Source organism: Protobothrops mucrosquamatus, unplaced genomic scaffold (assembly GCF_001527695.2).
Source record: "Protobothrops mucrosquamatus isolate PMUCROS unplaced genomic scaffold, P.Mucros_1.0 scaffold351, whole genome shotgun sequence".
Lineage (NCBI taxonomy): Eukaryota > Metazoa > Chordata > Lepidosauria > Squamata > Viperidae > Protobothrops > Protobothrops mucrosquamatus.
Genome location: NW_015386686.1, coordinates 300,511 through 323,126, shown reverse-complemented (window position 1 = coordinate 323,126; position 22,616 = coordinate 300,511). Strand labels below are relative to the sequence as shown.

At 35.8% G+C, this 22,616-nt stretch overlaps 1 protein-coding gene across 1 annotated transcript in view; it reads right to left on the bottom strand.

Annotated features, from left to right (window-relative positions):
- Nucleotides 1-22,616, bottom strand: part of LOC107287114 (fer-1-like protein 4) — a 58,593-nt gene that overhangs the window by 12,617 nt on the left and 23,360 nt on the right. Inside the window, exons 18-38 of the mRNA XM_015815582.1 lie at nucleotides 21,800-21,920; nucleotides 20,842-20,942; nucleotides 19,552-19,639; nucleotides 18,205-18,321; nucleotides 17,553-17,705; nucleotides 16,859-17,042; nucleotides 15,691-15,815; nucleotides 13,946-14,080; nucleotides 11,797-11,970; nucleotides 10,741-10,857; nucleotides 9,259-9,420; nucleotides 8,289-8,457; nucleotides 7,538-7,707; nucleotides 6,282-6,413; nucleotides 5,553-5,592; nucleotides 4,805-4,911; nucleotides 3,049-3,180; nucleotides 1,822-1,932; nucleotides 1,131-1,258; nucleotides 501-671; nucleotides 156-310 (exon numbers count right to left, since the gene is read on the bottom strand). Coding sequence (XP_015671068.1) covers nucleotides 156-310; nucleotides 501-671; nucleotides 1,131-1,258; nucleotides 1,822-1,932; nucleotides 3,049-3,180; nucleotides 4,805-4,911; nucleotides 5,553-5,592; nucleotides 6,282-6,413; nucleotides 7,538-7,707; nucleotides 8,289-8,457; nucleotides 9,259-9,420; nucleotides 10,741-10,857; nucleotides 11,797-11,970; nucleotides 13,946-14,080; nucleotides 15,691-15,815; nucleotides 16,859-17,042; nucleotides 17,553-17,705; nucleotides 18,205-18,321; nucleotides 19,552-19,639; nucleotides 20,842-20,942; nucleotides 21,800-21,920 — 2,792 coding nt within the window. The remainder of the gene's footprint in view (nucleotides 1-155; nucleotides 311-500; nucleotides 672-1,130; nucleotides 1,259-1,821; nucleotides 1,933-3,048; nucleotides 3,181-4,804; nucleotides 4,912-5,552; nucleotides 5,593-6,281; nucleotides 6,414-7,537; nucleotides 7,708-8,288; nucleotides 8,458-9,258; nucleotides 9,421-10,740; nucleotides 10,858-11,796; nucleotides 11,971-13,945; nucleotides 14,081-15,690; nucleotides 15,816-16,858; nucleotides 17,043-17,552; nucleotides 17,706-18,204; nucleotides 18,322-19,551; nucleotides 19,640-20,841; nucleotides 20,943-21,799; nucleotides 21,921-22,616) is intronic.

Genomic DNA, 22,616 nt, shown 5'->3' with positions numbered 1-22,616 from the left:
TAGTTGAAGTCAAATATATTTCTTGAGGACACCAGGCGATGGAAATTAAGGTCCTGCATAAATAATCAGGATTATATGGAAATGCATGTTCGGCTTTGGAAATAAATCTCCAGCAAGCTTGAAATAAAAATTATATCAGAGGTATGTACCATTACCTTCAGGAAAAGCTTCAGGGGGAATTTTAAAAATCTTGTTATTTACTTTGACTTCCTCTGCCCTGTATTCAGCTGAGGGGAGTGCATTCTTCTTGCATAAACTTTCCAAGATATGCGTGGGTTTGAAAGCATCTCGCCATGTATTGTAGCCTTCTCTGTAACAAATGATTAAATATAGGTATGTTGCATTTTAACAAGTTCAGACTAGATATGAAACTGGTTTATTAGTCCTGGCGTTCCTATAGGGCAGAAAGCATTGTGTCTTAAGCTCTGTTGACAAAGCTACAGAATACTAATAAAATGAGAGAGGGATTCAGTCACCTTGACTGTTCCTATAATACATACGTGTCATATTGTGAGGCCACTCCACAATTGGCTCTGTGATTGCTATAGAATCGGTTCTCCAAGTCAATTTTGGTCTCTCCAATTAAATCATCAGATCCAACCAAATCATGGTCAAATATTGATACAGTGAGTTCTGATTCTATAGGAAAGGATATTGAAAGCTCCAGTACTCTAAAGATGAGATAGAAAGAAAAAAAATATCATTGAGAGATAGCAAGTAAAGACAGAACATAACAAAATAGCTTCTGTACAACAATCATTTTATTGCTTGCTATAGCAGCATTTCCTTTAACTTGTATTTGTGAACATAAATGCTAAAATAAAAGGAGTACTGGCTGGATGCATCCATTGGCAGATTGATAAAGACTATTCTTTCATTTTAAAGTCCCCGGTCCACCTTCCTTCTTTATCTCGTATGGCCAGGTAAGTATCAGACCCTTGCAATTGTTTCTTTTTACTAGCAGATTACTTTCTTTTACTCCTATTTTCATGAGCATATTAGTTGGAAATAACCTCAGATTCTCTCTTTCTCTTTACAACAAACAGGTACATTCTTCTGAAATAGAGGACATCTTGTGGTAAAACAAGAATCAAAGATATAACTGATACAAGACAAAAACATATCCTTACTCTCCAAAAACTGGATTGAGCTGTTTTGGGATATATCGGTCCTTGGTGTCTTTTTGTTGTTTGCCAATCTTTACCACAAGATAAGGATCTGCTTTGCCATTGGGATCTGCTGGTGTCAAATTAGTCGCCTAAAGAAACAGCATCATGTGATATAATACAAAAGAATACAAAAGCACAGGACAAAAAGAATTCTACAAATTGGTGTGGAATTAATATAATGGAATTTCATGCAATTTGTGGTAAACAACCTATATCTTCCCATCTGAAAAAAGGCTTAGATTGCTTACAAATGAATTTTTCCTAATGCAATCACCTTGGAGAGTTCATGGTTTATAAACAGTAACTTCCATATTTAATTCTACTATATTTTCCCAATACTGGGTCTATTTTCCTAACAGCAAAACAATCTGCAAGGGAGGGGCAACAACTTCACTAGGAATTTTTTATTTGAAAATACCCAACCTGAAAGAAGAAGAAGAAAGTTCTGTAATAATATTTTACTTTTCAATTTATGAAAGAATAGCACTTAAGAGCACAATAAATAAGTAATGGCCAGGTTTGAAATAATGACAGAATCAGTAGCAGAAACAGATTGTGCTTTGGAAACCAACCTGTCTGCAATGTACCTCAAGAAAGTTTAGAATCCTAAATCAGAAATCTGTATTTCTGTATATGAAGTCAAAATACTTACTTTGACAATATAAATTCTGACAAGAACCTTGATGGGTCTATTTCTGGGGATGCCTTGGGAGATTTTATGTTCTGGACCTGCCTCTTCAGCTCGATAAACGTAGAATGAACCCTGTATGGAGGGAGTTGAGAAGAATATGCTGTTTATGTAATATTTTTCTAGAAATTTATATTCTGAAAAGCCCTATTGATGAAAAGAAGATATTCACTTCCCCTGGTAGAATATATCTGACTTTTAATTAATTAACATTCATTTATTCAATATAGCTGCCACCTGACTCCAACCCAGTCTCAACAGCTCCCAGTGGAACAATATATAAGCAACAAAAAACAAAATATTAACCTGAGCAAGTATAAAAGTGCAAAATACTTACAATACAATAAAGCAATCCAAATAACAATGTAAATACAAACACCTATCCTACCCCAAGGCCAGAATAAATAGCCAGTTTTTCAAGACCTTCTAGAACATCATCCATGTAGGAACCATACAGACCTCAGGAGGAACCTCATTTCAGAGGCCAGAGAACACACACTTCCTAGGTCCTGAAACATGACACTATTTAATCAAGGGTGACCTGGAAAATGCCCACTTTGCCCGTTCATACCAGATTGGTAGAAACTGTGGAAGACAGGCAGTATCTTTATAGATAATAACCCAACACCTTGAATCACACTCAAAAGCACACCAGCAACCACTGCAGCTCATGGAGCAACAATGCTATGGCAAGCCCATCATATTCTGAACCAGTTGAAGCTTTAGAGTGAATGTGCTGCAATAATAGATTGTGTTAAAATAGACTTTCTTTCAGATCAGCAGTCATATTCCCAAATTAGGATTTGGATCCAATATTTATCTCCTGTCAAAGAAAGTTCACCATTTGTAAAAAGAAAGAAAGAAAGAAAGAAAGAAAGAAAGAAAGAAAGAAAGAAAGAAAGAAAGAAAGAAAGAAAGAAAGAAAGAAAGAGAAAAGTTATCTCCACACTATAGCAACAGAAAGCTGGGTCAAGAACTATGGAAAGCACATAGCAAAGCTACTGGTTGATCATTCCATTAAAGTCAATAAGGCTTACATTTTATAAGGGAATGAGTAAGACTGAATTGTGACACATTGACGAGCCCCTATATGCCAAACAAATTAGTACTAATAGGAATAAAATCATTATTAATATTACTGTGGAACAAAATCAAATAGTATTAATGAATATGATTCAATGGTGTTCCTACCTTGTATTTCCCAACGAATTTTTCTTCCTCATTCCCATCTTCATCTTCATTAACTTTTCCACGATGAAGTGGAAAAATACATAACCAGTCCTCAAAATTGTCAAACTCATTCTCTAGTTCTGAACTATAAATCTGGAATAAAATGGTAATTGAACATAATCTGAATTAGAAAACTTAATGCAATCAAAGTCAATTTTTGTAGTGACAGATTCAGTGTTTGATTTTTTTTTTGCTATTTATCCTGTTCCTTTTTGTGTTCTATACTGTTCCTATTGTGTTCAAAATTCATGTTATCAGTCAGATATGGGTTGTAATTCTATTTCAACAGATTACATTTTCACAGACAGGTGATATAGATAATATTATAAAGGAAGGCTAGGCAACTTTCTGTCCCAAAGATACAAACAACTCCCCCTAATTCATTTTCTGCAGTTCTTGGAACTCTTTCTGATCACTGTTGATTGAAAACTGGTAGTAAGCTTTCTGCCGTTTTGAGAGAGAAAACATTAAACTATAGCATAAACAAAACAGATTCAACATCATTTAAACAAGTTTAAACGCAATGCAACTTTGTAAAAAAAAAACCAACAAAATCTTGGTCATATGTGGAAAGCTCTCCTATTTCTATATCATTGCCCTGCCCACCTTTGTCCTCACATTTTCCCACAAAGTGTAACTCCAATCATCAACAGGTTTCCCATAACAGCTTCTTTCTATCCATTACCATCCTAATGTGTTAGACTTTGGTTGCTCTTGATTGCACAGTCATGACCAATGATGCCCAGTGTTTATATATCCAATATATCTGGAAGAGACTGACTCATGAGTGGCTGTTATATAAAGGATGATGATAACATGATTATCTAGCCTGACTATAACAACTGAATTTGGTATCCTATACTCAATCAAGCAGCACTTGAAGAAAAAATTGATAAAAACCCATGGTTGGAGACTGGATACCTGTAATGATTTGATTACTTGTTCTCATATCTTTTGGGCACAATCTAATATCAAAAAAGTCAATATTTTGAAGCCAGCAATAGAACATTGCAACTTCCCAGAAGGACATATTGTTATGACTAAAGAACACCTGTATGAAATAGGTGACTACCATTTATGAAGACGTTCAAATCTATCATCTCCTGCCTGAATCAAGATTCCAGATTTTTAGCTCATTACAAGCATTAATTAATCAAATACAATGATGCTTGTTTTATGAATAGCCACTATCATGACCTTACTTTATATTCGTTTTACATTTCATTTTCCTCTAACGTGACTGCTTACAATATCTCCATTTTTTGTAACCGAACTTTAGAATGCTATTGCATGAATTGGATTCAAGATCACATGAACTTATGTCACAATATGTTTTTTTTGTCTGTAAGGTGCCATAGTGCTCTTGGGGCTTCTATTTAGCAGAAGAGTCGCATACTATTTGCAGAAGCAAAGGTATGGACAGTAGGACACAGCAACCAGCTACCTCTCTGCTCGGACTGTTTTACTTGGCTTTTAGCTTTAAAGTAGAAAGACAAAGAGAATAGACAACATGAACACTGAACAAATGATCATAACAAATTATGTCTCTCACATAACATGACTAAATAAATTTCTTCGTCTGTTCATCCCTCAAGACTTTGCTATGTGTGAGGAATCCATGTGAAGAAACTAGAACTGCTTCAGTAAATATACTAAATTTAGCTAAATTTGTAACTTGTGTCAGTTTCTTATTATTATTTTTTGTACAAAGACTTACTTTTAATGTTGCTATAAGTTTCCTTTTTGGACGAACTGGCTCAGCTTCAACAACTATTTCATCATCTACATCCTCATCAAGAGAAGCAGCATTCAGATTCCCTCCATCTAAAGAAGATACTGAGAAATTAGATTGGTGTTCTTCTCAGCTCACAGTTTTAGTTGCTGGCTGCAATGATTCGGAGTAGTTGGGTAAAGTTAATGACTTAATTTTTTGTTTTCTTTACTGCATCCATTTTATTTCTATTTAGAATAATGATCTCTTCCAACAGTTAAGAACAAAGCCTACCTCCCCCCCCCCCCCATTTTATTTATGGCACAATGAGCTGGCCACATTTCTCTTTTTCTTCTCACAGAGAGAATTTAATGTTGGTACAGCAAGAGCCTGTTTGGATAGTCAGAATCAGATGACACCACAAGTACTTGGCACTTTAGAGAAAGCAGAAACTTTGGGATAAGGATCTGAGGTAGCAGGGGATTAACCACTGACTTGGTGTTTAGTTACAATATCTGTTCATTTTATTGATGTGTACAAAGACAGTGTTGGTCTCTTTCTGGTAAAGAAAACTGAAACTTCAAATAGGTAACAATCTGGAGAAATTTTGTCACTAGCATTCCCCTGCCCTGGTGCTTGCTGGGCCAATATAATCCCTCTTGAGTATGCTAGTTATGGAAGACGGAAGGTGTAATTTAAGACATTGTGAAGATACGGAGTTAAGGAATGCTGTTCTATAGCATGACTAGCTCACCTGCGTCATTTGCATCATCTTCTTCTTCATCACTAAGAGACTGCAAAAGAGAATGGCTTTTAACTGAGTTATAACAGATGCCAATCAGACTTACCATTTTATGGTCTTAATAAATTTCTTACAGTTTTCTAATATTGTAGATTTCTTACAGTTTTCTAATGTGAGTTTTACAGTAAAATGCAAGAAATTAATAAATTCTGCACTCGAAACACTGATTATTTAAAACCTATTATGGATAAGGATATTCAGCACTCGTTTTCTTTTCTCTTCCTCTAATTTTAAATTATTTTGTGTGAGAGCCCTTTCCTCTTACCTGTTCTATAGAGTTCTTATTATGAGTAACACTACAAAGTTTTCATAGAGTTTGAAAAAAAAAGCTGGCAGTGCAGTCGTATACAGTAATTAAGCCACATTGAGAATTAATCCTAGGTTTATTGACAAGAGATTGCAGCCCATCTCTATTTGGAAAATCAGTTAATGCATTGAAGAGCAAAGATATGGGAATGGTAAAAAAAGAAATTCATAATCTAAATTAAATAAACAGGCAGCTATTTTACCTAACAAAATCAGACCTATTTTAGCAGATTTTACTGTTTAAACAGCCCCTTTTCCTTCTAGCATTCGAACTTTACACTTTATAATCAATAAGTTAAAAGGGACAAGTTATCCAACTCAGTTGCATATCTCATTATAATACAATATAAATTATACTGTTAGGTCCATGATTACCTGTTTATTTAATTCCTTTAATGATTCATAGTACTTGGACCACCAATCCAGTTCTTCCTTCTCAGGCTTTTCCTCCTCAAATTCTTCCTGTTTTGGTACCAATTTATCAATAGGAATTTTTTTCAGTGGTGCCTGAATATAAATGACATAAATTCCATCTATTATGTGAAAATGTAGAACAATCTTGTTGGACCTCTCCAACAACTGCTAGAAGATTACTTCATAAAATCCATATATAAACACTGAATCATTATCTCATCATTACTATCAAGGTAAGAAGGTCATTAAGAAGGTGGTCAACCTGCAGCTCCAAAGGGTCCTGAATGGAAGTAGATTATCTGGACCTCTTTCAAACTAGGATACAACACTGAGAGAGCTTTGGTTGTGCTTGCTAATGACTTCCGGTGGGCTCAGAATAGGGACAGTGCATCCATCCTAGTCCTCCTTGATCTCTTGTCAGCATCGAGGAGTTGGAAGGTGGGGGACTTTCTGGATGGGTTCTTTCGCCAGAGTTGGTTCTAGTCAGTGTTGGGGGAAAGTGGTTTAGTCCAAAACCCTTGCTTTGTGTATACCTCAAGGCTCTACTCTCTACCCTCTCCTGTTTAATATGTATATTAGATAGTAAAGCTGTTGGAGGAGTGAACTTTTGGCATGGGGTGAAGTATCTTAGCATGCTGATAACACTTAATTGTACATCATGGCCCCAATCTTCCAAGTGAAGCAGTTTGGAGGTCTTGGGGATCTGATAGGAAAGAACAGATTTCAGATCCACCATTCCAAGAAAAAGTAGCTGTGAATTTGGGGCCCTAGGGAAATGAATTGATCCTTGAATCTGGATGGATTGCATTCCCTCACTTGGATTCATTCTGCAATCTGGAGGTCCTTTGCACAATTTTGCCTTGGGTGCTTCTTCCTGGATCTGGGGGTGGGAGGTTCCTGATCACTGTTACTCAGAAGTGTTTTGGAAGTGACTAGACATGTCATCCAACTGAATTCATGCCTAAGGCAGAATTAGAACTCATAGTTTCCTGATTTCTAGACTGATGCCTTAAACTTTACCCCAAACTGGCTCTTAAAATATTTTAGGTTCCCTTTTTATTTGTTTGCTTTCATGAATTTCCCATTTATATTTCCTTCTTTGCCATTTAATTGGTGCCATCATATCAATATTTTTTCTAAAGCATCCATGTATGTATTATACAACCAACATTACAGAATCTCTTGTTAGAGTAAACCTGAAGCTTTTCTGCACTCACCTTGACAAGCTTGAGGGGGTTAGCTTTATTTCCTAGGTCTCCAGCAACTGCACCAATATTTATTACAGTCTGCCCAGCAGCTGCACCAATATTTATTACAGTCTGTCCAGCAGCTGCACCAAGGTTCATTACCTTTTGGGAGATATTTGGTTTATCTGATGCTTTCCTTTCTGAAATAAAAGATATTAACCATGTGTATAATGCAAATACATGGTTTTATTTCTAGGGGTGACCTGTCAGGACATTTCTTTAAACAAGTAATCCTCAACTTACAATGGAGCCCAAAATTTCTGCTGTTAAGTGAAACATTTGTCAAGTGAATTTTGCCCCATTTAATGACCTTTCTTGCCACAGTTATTAAGTGAATCACTATAGTTATCAAGTTACTGACATGGTTGTTAGGTGAATCTGGCTTCCCCATTGACTTTGCTTGTCAGAAGATCGCAAAAGGGGATCATATGACCCCAGGACACTGCAATTGTCATAAATATGAGTCAGTTGCCAAGTGTCTGAATTTTGATCACATGATCATGGGGATGCTGCAACAGTTGTAAGTGTGAAAACGGTCATACGTCACATTTTCAGTACCATTGTAACTTTGAATGGTCACTAAATAAACTGCTGTAAGTTGAGGACTATCTGTATTAACTGACAAAAATAATTTACAAAGCAGATGCTATACTCTACGTATCTTGAATCCCAATGCATTACACTCTATTTCATTTCATTGGATGATGTCCTAAAAACTCACTCTTGGGGGGGTTATCTGTTTCCTCTTCCAGTTCATCTACTTCTTTAGGAGCAAATTTCATAATATGAGAAACTATGTGAGTTCCCACGAGGACGGAGCGTCCAAAGGCTCTCTTCTCCACCACAAAGATACTGAGAGGCGGATGTAAGTATACCTGTTCTGGAAGTTCCTATTTAAAAAAAAGAAAATCAACCAAATGAATTTCAGAACAATCCATAGTATTTCTAAGATAAGTGGATTATTATGATGTTTCACTGAATTTCCAGTGATACAATAACAGAAGTATACATGTCTTTTCTTGATCAGATATCCAGTAATTCAAAATGCAGATTTCCATTGGCCGTTTCCACTGAAAGTCAGCTATATGCTGTAGGATTCTCAATGGTTATAAAGGGAAGAAAACAGTATTTAACAAAAAGATATGCACATGGATGCTATAAAAGATAATGGTCCTTCCTGTAATGGCAATGTGGAAGACCATTGTTATTTTGAGGAGTTTAGTGACACATTTTGTTTTCTCTTTTTTATTGAGAAAAGTCTAGCAGTTTAGAGCTCATTCTAACCTGCTCACTTTGTTACTCTTGTTTACTGAATAAAGAAGAATGGGGGAAAGGTTCAAAGCTTTTCTCACTGTGAAAGTCTTTTGATTCCCATTGCAGAGACATGTGTCACCCAGTTAAGGTCAGGTCTTGGAGGTCAAAGCAGCTTGTAGTAGATCTGAGTATCATTTTGCTTGGTATATATGCTTTTTAAATCTGTTTGCTTGAGCTAATAATGAAAAACTTAAAATCCTTTTATTTGTTTGAGTGTTCATTGTTTCTGGAACCAAAAAAACCAATTGCCCAGGCACCTGATCACTGCCCTGACATTCGGCAAAACAACTCCTAGATCATATTTGAACAATTCTAGCTTGATTAGTTCTATTACAATTATCTTAACTTTTGGAATCTGCCTCCTAATTATCACTTACCACATTAACAAATTTAACAAGTTCATTGAAATTGGGATTCTCTTTGTAAGTTGTGACCACTTCTGATTCCACTTTCTTTCCAGCACATTCAATTATCACCTGTGGCTGGTCAACCTCAAATAGATTCACACGTTTCAGATCTCTCAGGCCCCAAAACAAGATCTAAGAGAGAAGCAAATAAATGTCTTATGTCAGAATTAGGCCAAGCATTCTCCTTCTCTAAAAGATTCCCAATCTTAAGTCACACTGAATTGTGTGATAGTTGGATCCCAAATTAACAAACTCTTCTCTGCTTATAGTATTATGAGAAACAAGGCTCACATTCAAATTGTTGGAAATAATAAAATTTTAATAACAAAGCATTTGCAAAGGCTGGTGGATCTCAAAGCTGCAAGCAAGAGACCACACCTACTTACAGATCTCTGCAGTTTAAATACATCCTTTCCCTCCTTTCCAGGCCCAGTTGATAGGCCAGGCCAGTGACACATTCCGCCTATAAGGTGCCACCACACCTAAATGTTTAAAGTTAGTTAAGCCCTTTTTGTCACCCAAACTTGCTGAACACTCAGCCCCTTCATTTCTCACCTCTTTGGTTTTCCCTTATCAGTTCTCCTGTTTATCTGTACAATGCAGTGCCTGGCATATGTCTCAAGCCAGAAGTTGTGTATGTCATTGCCTAGCAGAGTTCATGCATCGGTTAAACATGGCTGTGCTTTGATTATGTAGTAATGTGGCTATACTTTAAAATACTAACTCTAGATAGTTATCATTTATAAACTAATGTCCTAGTCTACCTTATGGGGAATTACAACTTATTATGTTATATCTTACAGTATAGTCAGTTTAAATTACTGTGGGTTAATCTACATATTGAATATTCTGATTTAGAACAATAATGTAAACTTCATAAATCTATACATTATTAAATTCTTGTCTGTTTGATACTTCGTAACTTTCAAATGGGCAAAATTGTGCATCATAGAGCAACATTTTTTTTAAATCAACATACTTCAAATAAGCCAACTTACAGAATGCATCCAAAATCTGGGATCCATGACTCCTATTAATTAATTCTACAATTTCAGCAAAATACCTCAGTCTAAGCCACTTCTCTCGATGGACTCACTTTATAATTCTCAAAAGTTAAAAAAAAAGTTAAAAAAGCAAAAATTGTTGAACAGATATATTAATTTATAGCTTCTTAGTTTCTTAATCTAATTTCTGCATACACAAACATAATTAGCTGTAACGTAAGGCTTGTTATTACCCATACAATTTATTTGCCATTATTTCAGCACATGGATAAAGGTATTTATTTATTTATGTATGGAATAGAGCACGTGGTATATGGTAATGATAAAAGTATATGGTAATACTAACAAAGAATTTCATTTTCCGTCCTCTTATCTGGCTAGTTGGTTTAAACAGTTGGTTATATTCAATAATTATTTTCATGGAATATATTTTAGAAAATATTTTTACCTCTATGCGAAATTCTTTAAGGATTGGGCGGATTCCCTCAGGAATAATGAATCGTCCAGAACGGGGATCCCCCAAATAGTCTGGCTCTTTGGGGTCTACATCATTAGGCACTGATGGCTAGAAAATAAAGTTCAAAGCAATTTAAAAAAAAATCTCTGTGAGCATGTATAAATACGGTTATTGCCAAAAGATCTAAGCAAGCCCAATCCTATAGCCTCCATACTTTGTATGAGTTACCAAATAAATGAGAGGGTTTTTTTTAATTATTGACAGTTTTTTAAATTAAGAAGTTATAGCATTTTCTGAAATAATAATCAAAAGTTTCATAGTTCTTATGTCACAGAAAACTATGATTAACTAAAGATTCTTTGATTTGTTTGCTAATTTACACAAAGAGAGGAATGATGAAGCTGTATTGGTATAAAACAATATCATTTATACATTACTTTATTAGTAAGAAATGCCATCATTGAAGCATGATATTTATTTGGTAATTGTTATCAAAATCAGTTGTTATCTTTCTAAAATGGAACTATCACATGATATTTTTCTGGAAGTGATACTTTCTTACCCAGAAATATTTCCTAATTGCACAGTGGTTGTGCTAAAGAGATGAAAAGGCACTTACAAAATAGTAACTTGTTTTCATTCACTATTTTATTGAGTAATTTTACAGATTACGATCTAGCTTTTAAATCTTAATCATAACCTTCCACAGCACTACCATATCCTGCTACAAAATGAAAATCTATCCTATTAAGAAAACATGGCAGATATAGATCTACTTGTTATGCTCAATGTACTGTTAGAAATATACATTACTGAACATGCATCTTGTGTCTAGCAGGGATATTTTCAACCTATTCCTGTTTCCAAGTTCAGCAAACTCTAGAATTTATGGACTAATGAATGTCCACTAAATCAAAATGTAAATTAAATGGCTAATTTTAAAAATGCACAAAATGAATGGATTTTGTTCATTATATCCAAAGTTCGCTAATTGAGGTTCAGGAAATCAATATCTATAAATTAGGTGATTGCAATACAAACACATACCTCTAAGTAACCACTATAATCCAGTTCAATCAGTTCAAATACAGCAATTAATTCCCCAGCTGATTTATGGCCCTTATAAATATCAAAAAATTGGAGAGAAGGTTTGCTGTAAGGCTCATCCACCAGCTTCACCTGTGGGGTAACAAAGGCTCGACCAAGGAACTCTGGTGAACCCTATAGAAAAAAGCAAGCATCAGATCAGTATTATACATGCACAATATTTTGGGATCACTAAAGCTTACTACCAAAGGATTCAAGGGCATTTTACTCAGATGACAAGTGTTCTATCCCTAACGGTATCAGATTCATTACTTCTAAATTATTCCTTTGCTTATACATTTCATTAAGAACTGTGTTTTTCAATCTCAGCAGTTTTAAAATATGTGGACTTCAACTCCCAGAATTCCCTAGCTAGCTTGGGAATTGAAGCTTGCACATCTTATACTTGTTGGGGTTGAGAAACACAGATGTAGAATATTCTTGTAGCTGAGCACCACCCTAGCAAAAGTTGCTGTTGCTTTAAGGAGCACTAATGAAGTCTGGAGCACTAATTCCAAACATGCAAAGCCTAATAATTTTGATGACTGACTGGAGAGTAGTCCAGGGGCAGTGCTGTGGCTCAGCAGTTAAGACGGCTAGAAAGTCAGCAGTTCGAGACTCAAGGGCCATGCGACAGGGTAAGTTCCTGTCTTTGCCCCAGCTCCTGCCAACCTAGTAGTTTGAAAGCATGCAAATGCAAGCAGATAAATAGGTACCGCTTGGATGGGAAGGTAACAGCACTTTGTGAAATCAGGCTGGCCACATGATCATGGAAATGTCTTCAGACAGCACTGGCTCAATGGTCTTGAAAAGGAGTTGAGCACTTCCCCCTACAGTCAGCCAATGACTTAGTGGAGCAAAATCCACAGTGACTCTTTTACCTTTTACTTTACCTGGATAGTAGTCCATTCCTGTTTTTATTGCTATCCCTATTTACCTTTGAAGTGCGGATGGGGAAAAGGCAGTGCTTTCTAAAAAGCTTGGAACATTGATTTCAACAGGGATCAGAGAGAGTTTCTGAATTTTAAAACTCAATGAAGAGAGGTGAAGCTTTAAGGCATCTTCACTTCCGTAAAGAGGGGCAAAAGCCAAAAAGCCGAGAATGGGGACAATAGGAGAGTTCCTGCACTGAAAATTTGCACCCCTTCCAGATCCAGTTAATACAGGTAGTCCTCGACTTATGACCACAATTGAGCCCAAAATTTATGTTGCTAAGTGAGACATTTGTTAAGTGAGTTTGCCCCATTTTACGACTTTTCTTGCCACAGTTGTTAAGTGAATAATAATAATAATAATAATAATAATAATAATAATAATAATAATAATAATAATAATGATAAAGTTGGTAACACAGTTGCTAAGTAAATCTGGCTTTCTCATTGACTTTGCTTGTCAGAAGGTCGCAAAAGTTCATCACATGACCCCAGGGCACTGCAACCGTCATAAATATGAACCAGTTGCCAAGCACTGAAATTTCAGTCACATGACCATGGAGATGCTGCAGCAGTCATAAGTGTAAAAAACAGTCATAAGTCACTTTTTTCAGTGTCGTTATAACTTTGAACAGTCACTAAATGAACTGTTGTAAGTCGAGGACTACCTGTATTGCAAAACATTTATAGCTACATCACAGCTGAGCCAGAAATTAACTGACTTATCTGCCAAAAAGATCTAAAGTACACCAACATCATGAGATTGATGCAAATGTCATGTGTAGAGCTTCCCTTAGCTATGCAATTTTCTTCAATCAAGGTAAGTCATCTGGAAATGACAGTCTGCAGAATCAAAGGTTCTTAAGGATATTGCATCTACCAGTGAGTTACTACGCGGTGGCTCAAGAAAAAGTACTCCCAACACAATCTCTCAGGTTATGAAGTTTTCAGGCCAATGATTGCCAATGAATCTTCTAAGCTCTTGGTATGAGTTTAAGACAAGTCTATTTATCCAGGTACTTCATTAAACTGGTGGTTCTCTAATGCTTTTAATCATGTTTTTAATTCAAACATTGCTTTAATTTATTGTAAACTTTTAAAGATTGTTCTCTGCTTTGGAATCTCTTTTTAGCAATAAGAAGCAGATTTAAAGGTTTATAAAGAAAAAGTACTCTTACAAATTTATTGTAGTCAAAAATATTGACAATAGCTATTGGAGTCTCTGTCTTCAAGTCCTCTTTCTTTCCATCAATTACAAGCTGATCATACAGAAGTAATTCATTCCACATTGGGCTGAGTGTTTCTTCCAATACCTGCATTAATAAATATTGAAGTTATTGACAGTGACAGAATGAGCTGATGAGTGCTGTTTTTCATCCTATCGCACAATTGCCTAGACATACACTCTGTTCTGGTACTATGATAAGTTCAGGCTGGGACAATAACAATAAATAGGTTTTCATACAGTTTCTGTTTGTATGAAAAGCATCATGTGGATTCAGAGCTGATTTTGAAGTGACGCAAACATCACATATGGAATATCCTAGGTTTAAGCAGTGACAAAAAAGAACATAGCCTTCTCTTCGCTGCCTATTTTTTTTCACTAATGTTCATTCTCAATTGATTTACTTCTGCCTGAAGGAAAAAATAATGTCTGCCTTTCCCCCTTTCCCTTACTAAAAAAAAGTCTGAAGTGGGACAGGAGTAATGGAGACTGACATTTGAAATAGTTTGTGGAGAAAATATTAAGTAAGGTTAAGCACTGCAATAGCTGCCAAACTAAACAAGCAAGAATCACATGGATTTCAAAAACACGTATGATACTAGTAAAGAGTAATGAGCAAAAGTTATGCTTGAAAACTGAAACTAAATTCCCAGCTAGATTTACAGTGAATTATTTAAGGTAAGTCTCTCTGAAGCACTTCCTTCCCACACCTCTCACATCTAGGGTGTGTTGCTTCTTCTAATGTAAAATGCTCTTCTCCCCCATTCCTCCACAGTCTTTCCCCAAGTTCTTCCAATTTAAACTCTGCTCAAGTTAGTAGCACATTTTTAAAAAGGTAAAATTAAAAATACATACAACTGGAAAGATCTTATGGATAATTTTCTCCAGTGTGGACCCATTCAATCATTTGAGACTCTTCTAACAGAGCTATAGTATGGCATGAACCATGGAAATATAATACAAATATATTAATGAATTATATGAGATGTAGTGGTGAAAGTGTGGGACTAGGACTGGAAACCCCTAGGTTTCTACTCTCAGTCTTACTCAGCCCAACTTATCTCACTCACAGGGGGAGCACTACGTACACCCTCTTGAGCACCTGAAGGAAGGGCAAGGAATAAACCTAACAAAGAAATAAATATGATGTAATGGTTCAGGTGTTCAACCAAGACCAGGGAGATCCTGTTCAAAATCATTTGTGGTCATAGGAGTCACTGGGTGATTTGGGACCAGTCATTATTTCTCAGCCCACCTCCAGGAGGAAAAAAAATGGGAGGAGGAACATAACAGCAGTTTGATAAACTGAAGACTAAGAATGATGTATTAATAAGTAGGAAGAGCAGAAATTCATTTAGCTTTGGAATAGGGATACCTATAAAGGAATTTAAAAAGTCAAGAGAGCACGTAAAAAAGGAGTGGGGCTTCAATCACATGGTCATAGCTTCCATCTTGACATTTTGGACAATCCTGCCCCACCCCCATGGATGCCCCTGGAATTAATGTCATAAATAAGTAAAAATGTCAGAAATCAGAGAGCCACTGTGGATGTTGTTGTAAAACAGGATTTAAATATTTGGTGAGCAGATAGGGGCAGGATCAGTACAGACATTCATGAGGGGAGGGGGACGGAAAATGTTGCCATTTCAGTATTTACTGTATCTGCAGTTCATTCACAATGTCTGCAAATATTCTTACCATTGTAGTTTGGCACTGTGTTGAAAACACCACTTTTGCAAACGGATCTGAAAGGCCATTTTCATCAGCTGGAAGAATTCCCCTTGCCTGATACAAATGACCTCGAAGCTGAAAGTAACTGAAGTCTGAGAGAGAGGGGGGAGGGAGGGAGGGAGAGAGAGAGAGAGAGAGAGAGAGAGAGAGAGAGAGAGAGAGAGAGAGAGAGAGAGATTTTCCATAGTAATAGGCTATATGTGATATCCACAGATTTCAATTATGGCTGTCTTGAGAATTACAGGTACTTCTCTAACTAGTTCATACCAAGGAGGGAATAAAATGATGTCTTGCCATGTTAAATAGGAATAACTATAATAACTACTATACAGTTGTTTAGTCACTGCCTTGTTTAGTAACTGTTTGCCATTGCAACAGTGATGAAAAATAATTCTATGACCAATTGTCATATTTATGACCTTTGCAGATCTGTAAAACAAAAGAAAGCTGAAATAAGATCATAAGCACAGCTCTGTCTCACTTAGTGACCACTTCACTTAATGATCAAGTTGCCTGTCTCAGTTGTAGTCACTAAATGATAACTACCTGTATTTGCTTATTTATTCACTAAATAAAAATAGTCTCTGCATTCTCCCAAAATGTATTTTAGATTTTCTGCTCCAGCTTACAGCTATTCAAACACTAACCACATCCAATCATGCTTAGGGCTTTTTTTAGATTAATCAAGGTCAGCTAGGCAGTGCCATCTGCTAATTAGGATATGATTCTGAATTGGGTGTAATTGAATTATTCAATAGTGCAATAGAATGAACTTTCTGTTGAGAAAGTGTTCAGAAAAATAATTCTTACAAAAGTGACTATGCAGAAACACAGCAGACAGCACATTTAGGGAACACTGCTCTAAGAGCTAAAATTATACATTTAGTGGAGACATCATAAGCAGCTCTGAAATTTAGGATTAACCCTGGATTCCCTAGACCATGTTTTGTTGAGCAAGTTCTAGTAGCCTAATTTACCTGTAAATGATACTAGCACATGATAGACCATGCCAAAACCAAATATTGCCATTCTGGCTAAAATGATGAACAAATAAATAATGCCTCTGATTATTTGTATTAGAAAAAAATCATCTGAATCAACTCTATTTCCAGGGCTCTCCAAGCATTAAACTCACCATCTCTGCTGAGTTGGATAGGTGGGAAGTATTTTGGAATGCTTGCAAGTTTCTGTGTCTTGTCATAGATGTGTTTGAATTCTTCTGGAAGTTCTGCAGTACTGTTCTTCACATACTTAGTTATCCCAAGCCACATATAGATTTCCAGTTTTGCAAAGATCTCTTCGGTGCGTGACCCTGGAACCTTTAAGCCCAAATAATATTACTACTTTGATGTTGCTCGATTAATATTCACTATTTATCCTGCTCATTCTTTAACTTACACTCATCAACCTAAGCTTTAATTACTTGTGTACTCATAAGGTGTCCTTTTTTTAGATGGGCCAAGCTGTGCTCTGATCTCCCCAATTATCTCTAATTTTGAAAGTCATAATGATAAATGTTATGTTTATTACTTTTTAAGGGATGCTAACCCTACACTAACAAATCAGGTGGTCAAATATCTTCGTCAAGTCCTCTAATCACACAAAAGTTAATTATATATGTTATTTTATTTTCTTATTGTTTCCCCCCTAATAATGAATTCTTGAATTTAACTATTTTTCTATTTCTATTATAAAGGCTGGTTAAAGACCATAATACAAATATTTGATTTGATTTGATTATTTATCCTACTCTTTTTTTAACTAAATAGGTTTAATGATGAATAATAATGATTAGTTCATCAACTAATGATGAAATGAATAATGTCTACCTTTAGAAAGACAGTTTGGATCTTTGCACAGTCCTTGCCTTTTTCCTCTTCTACCACTGCATAAAGGATATTCTGTGCAGGGATCCTTGAATAGGCAACACGCTTGTTGTTGCTAAACATCCAGATCAGGACATCAGGAATAGAACACTGAGGCTGAAGAAGATGACAAAATCGGTAAAAAACAAAAGTTTTTCAGTTGTTGAAATTAACAAGAAAGTTTATTGTGCAAGCTATTCTTTGTATATTCACAGAGACAGTAAAGACGTCTAACACTGTAAATATGTTTTTCTAGAAAAAGAGATAATGTAAAGGAAAAGTTGTAGGAGTCATTGAATTGTAGTAGGTAATAATGTGGGAACACAAGATTTCTAGAAAGTACTGGAAGCTATGCTTGCAGTACTGTAATTTCAAAACCTGATCAGGCCACCCAGATGTGTAAAACTTACCAGGATTCTTTTCATTTTCAAGACTCCCAAAAGGAAAATTTGAATTCCCCCTTTCTAAACATACATTTGAAAATTCTAGCACATTCATATAGGAAATTACCCCTCTCCTTTACAGCAACGGAACTTCACCTTTATTTTCTGTTTCTTGAACCCTAAAGTTATAAATACAAAACTGACTGCTCATCCTTCATTGTGCAATTATGTACCTCTTTAGCCAGGAAGCGCAGCTTTGACAGGATTATCTTTGTCTCATTTACTTTCTCCTTGATGTTATGCTTAGTCAGTCGCTTCCTTATGCGGAGTCCCTGTTTTGCATAGAGTATCTGAATGCAACACAAAGAGGTCATTTTAAAAATGTATCATGCTAAGTTAATCCGCAAAGGAAAGATCTAAAGACAGGCAACAGCATTAAAGGACCCAGATAACTTCAACAATGAAAAGCATAGCAGTACAAAATTTTAAAAAGCCTTGGAAATTATTTTATTAACATTATTATTTTTATTATTTCAAACACTTCGAACATATTGCTGAAAAATGTTCCTTGCCCCTTTGTTGAAAAAAACCCTACAATTCCAATATTAACCCACAAAACATGTCAAGCAATCCACTACTGCAAATTGGATGTAGATTTCTTCTTCCACAGATGTAGCATATTTTTTTAGGCAGCCCCCTTGCCAGAAAAAACATAATTCTTCATAACTGGGTAAGTTTCAACATGGGCTATTGCCAAGAAAAATATACTTTCGCATACAGGAACTGATCTAGAGCCAAATTAATAATTGAGACAATAAATAATTTGTTTTATGTATACCAACTGTTCAAGAGGTTCATTGTAATCAAATACTATAAAATAAGTCAAAAATTTAAATATTAACTCTTAACTAATCTGTTGACATCAGGAAAGTAATATCTTCATCTAATTAGTTATTTATCAACATAGGGAATCAGACTGAGTTCTCATCCTCTTTTTGAAATAAATATCAGGCCTGTAAAGAAAAGGTAGGGCTCCAATAGCATAGTTGTGGCTACCATTTTGACTTTTCTGACCCCCTTCCAGATACCCTAGATAAAGATAATTCTCTTTTCCCATTCTCATTCCATGCCAGACTTCTATTATAGAGAAGTTCCAGTTCCTGGTAGCTTTCATCAATATAAATTTTGATTGGAGTTAGAAAAGTTATGCGTATGATTATTTAGAACTTCTTTGTCAATATAAGTTTTTTTCCCTTGCAATAATTGTTTCAACCAAAAATTAAGATATTTTCACATGGAAAGCCTAAACGAACTGAATTTAACTGATCTAGTACATCCACCTTATAGACCTTTGCATTGTCCCTGAGAAATTCTGAAAACCAGTATTCTAACAGACCTCTGGAGTTCTATGTTCAATGTCACACTCAGCATTCAGAGTTTGTTCCTGAAATGTAGTGTCATCTCTTTAGAGCAGCTTTTCTTAACCTGGTACCTTCCAAATATATGATGTTTCCATACAACTGCAGGACACTAAATCAGGCTGATTTACAACACTAACATAGTCTGGCTACCTAACTTACAATGTTTTGTGGGAGAGATTTCATCCGACATCGATCAAGGTTATTTGGACGTGTCATTGGTTTTTTGTCCACATTGAGAGAATACTGTCTGAAATTAGAGACACTGTTAAGTTTTAATTTATGAGAACATACATTGCATGAATTTAAAATAATTAGAAATCACCACAATTTATGACTCTCTACAGTTAGAAGAAATGAGTGTACATTGAAATTACATTTTAATGAGTGAATTGAGAGCAGGGAATGTCCTTTTTTATCCCAAATATATATTATATGAAATACAAACAGAAATGACATTTTTATACAACTGAGAAATTAAGAGTCACTTTGGTGTAGCAGTTAAGGTCCTGGACTAGAAATAAGGTGATCATGAGTTCTAGTTCTCTCTTAGATATGGGAATTGTCTGGGTTACCTTAGGCTAGTCACCCTCCCTCAGTCCAAATTACCTTCCAGAGCAGTGGTAAAATGAGAGGAAGGAGAAAATTAAACAAGTTCAGAAAGATGAATTAAATTAGTTTAAACAAAATAAAGGCAGTGAATCTATTATAAATCTATCTGCTAGGTTTTGTGTAATATGTTATAAGCCAAAGAGCCAATGTGCACATTATATTATTTGTGTCTTATGCAAATTGACATTATTATGCAAGTGATGTAAATTGCAGCAGAATTAGAGCTCATGTGTATGAAGTCCATGTATCAAGTAAGCTGGAGTTCCACTGTACATTCAGTATTGTAAAATAGTACCCAGAACTAAACACAAGCTTTTTAAAATGCACGTTGTCTTGTAAGCTCAAAATCTACGTAGCTCTGAACAATTTTACCTAGAAATATCCCTTGGAAGTTCTGAAACTATCAGTTTTTTTTCTTCATTAAGAATATGTGAACTTAAAAAAGTATCGGGACCCTATAAAGACATACTTCAGAATATAAACATGAATATGCTTCAAAATATGGCTAATGGAGTAGAGAACAGCCCACCTCCTCCCTGTGCACACTTTACTCCCTTCCTCTCCATTCTGCTTAGTTTTAGGTTTATTTTAATTGATTTTTTAAATTTAAGATCTTTCTTGTGGTAATGTTTTGTACTGCATTTTTTATTCAATGTCTGTAAGCCTTCCAGAATCACCATTGGCGAGATGAGAGGCATATGTTTGATAAATAAAATTAAAATATGTGGAAGCTGCCATTTTTATAATAAAGTGTCTTGTGGCAAATCTGAATTTCTAGAGTGGATCTAGACATAACATACAAGCTTGCATGTAGTAAAAAGGCAATAGAAGTTTACTGACCTACATCCAGCAACAAATTCCTCCAAAACCTGACGCAGCCTCTCATCTGCTTTTGATCTTGGTCTCCTCAAGAGTTTCTCTACATCTTCTAGTCCATGCCCCTATGTCAGCAAAGAAGCTAGACTCACTTAACACACTTAATTATAAACCCAAGTTAACAAAACTCAACAGCTATTTTGAATAAAAAGACACAGCCAAATTGCATCTCAGCTTAATATGATGGGTCCTTTAAACAGATCATGCTAACACAATGGATGGATTCCTCCAATGTACTCAAGCATGAACTTTATCCATAAGTTGTACAGTCTTATTTCTCTGGAATGTGAGGATTTTAAAAAACCACATGGAACTGATCTATAAAATTATTTAAAACAATTATTACTAATCAAGTTTTGATGAAATGTACAGTTATAAACATCTGTTTTCCTAAACCACTTATTTCAATATGCAAAAGCAGGAAGATACTTATATTATGCTCTACATATTGTGCAATGTTAGATCAGTTCATACAGAATTTACAAAAATCACATTTCTAAAATATATTTATAATTAAAGTATTGCTAAACTAACCCAGAACTATATAATTTACAACAGCAGTTAAAACATTGAACCAGCGTAAATCAGTGCATTCAATAAAACAGCAAGTGACCATGTCAATTCAATACCTAAATGCAAAATAAGGTAGAAAAAAAGGTACTTAAAGATGGAACAGGGTTTATATCTAATTTTCACAGGAGGCAGCTGCAAGAATGAGGGCATAATATACACCCTGCACCAGAAGGATTGTGGCACACAGAAGCAACAAGAATTATCATTCTGCAAAAAAATCAAGAAGGTTTTCTTATTATGATTCATGATTTAGCTCTACCCAAACAATCATGTATGCTCCCAGGAAATCAGTTATGTGGGGGGAAAGCAGCAGGTTTGGACAGTGTTTCCAGGCAAAGTGATACATTACCAAACGCTCTGCTATTTTGACAATCCAGTTGGAATTATAGAGTCTCCAGGTGTAGTCTTCCCAGTAGCTCCATACATAAACACAGGGCTTCTCATGCAGCATTGGGAGGCAACTGTAAGAGCTAACAGCAGTATGCAGAAAATGCTTAAGCTTGTATAAACAACTAATATTTGTCTGCCTGCTAGAGTTTTCTTGATTTGGGGTTACCAGGTATGAGCTGCCAAATCTTTATCTTACTCAGCAAAGCTGCCGCCCAGACCTGGTAACCCGATTATTGGTAAAAAGCCCAGTAGGGAAGCTACATAGAACAAAGAACTGCTATTTCTTAAACATAAACATAAACCCTGTAGGACAGAGGAAGAGTGTGTTCCTGTTACATGAACCTGACACAGATTCATGGGTGGGCAATTTTTTCAGCCCTAAGAGCTATATAGAATGCTGCATAAACACACCTTAGTCACATATACGTGTAGCAGGGACTGCCCGAGAGTGCTTGCAGGAGCTTGACTGGGAAGGGGAAGATTGGGACAGCTGCAGTTGGTTTGGGTGTGGCTGGCGTGAGTGGAAGGAGGAAGGATAGAAAAGGGAAGAAAAGGAGAAGGCCGAGGGGGGGTTGGTGTTGAGAAGAGAAGGTCTGGAAGCTTACTTTATTTTTCTATCAAGGGTATTTTAAATAGAGGCTAGATAGAGTGAAGTTTTATTGCTTCCTCCGTGGGAGGATATCTGAAACGGAGGCAAGCGAGAGTGTGAAGTAAGGGAGTTGGCTGGGGTTTCTAGCCTCGGATTTTAATAATAAAGAGTAAGGGAGGGGGGTGGT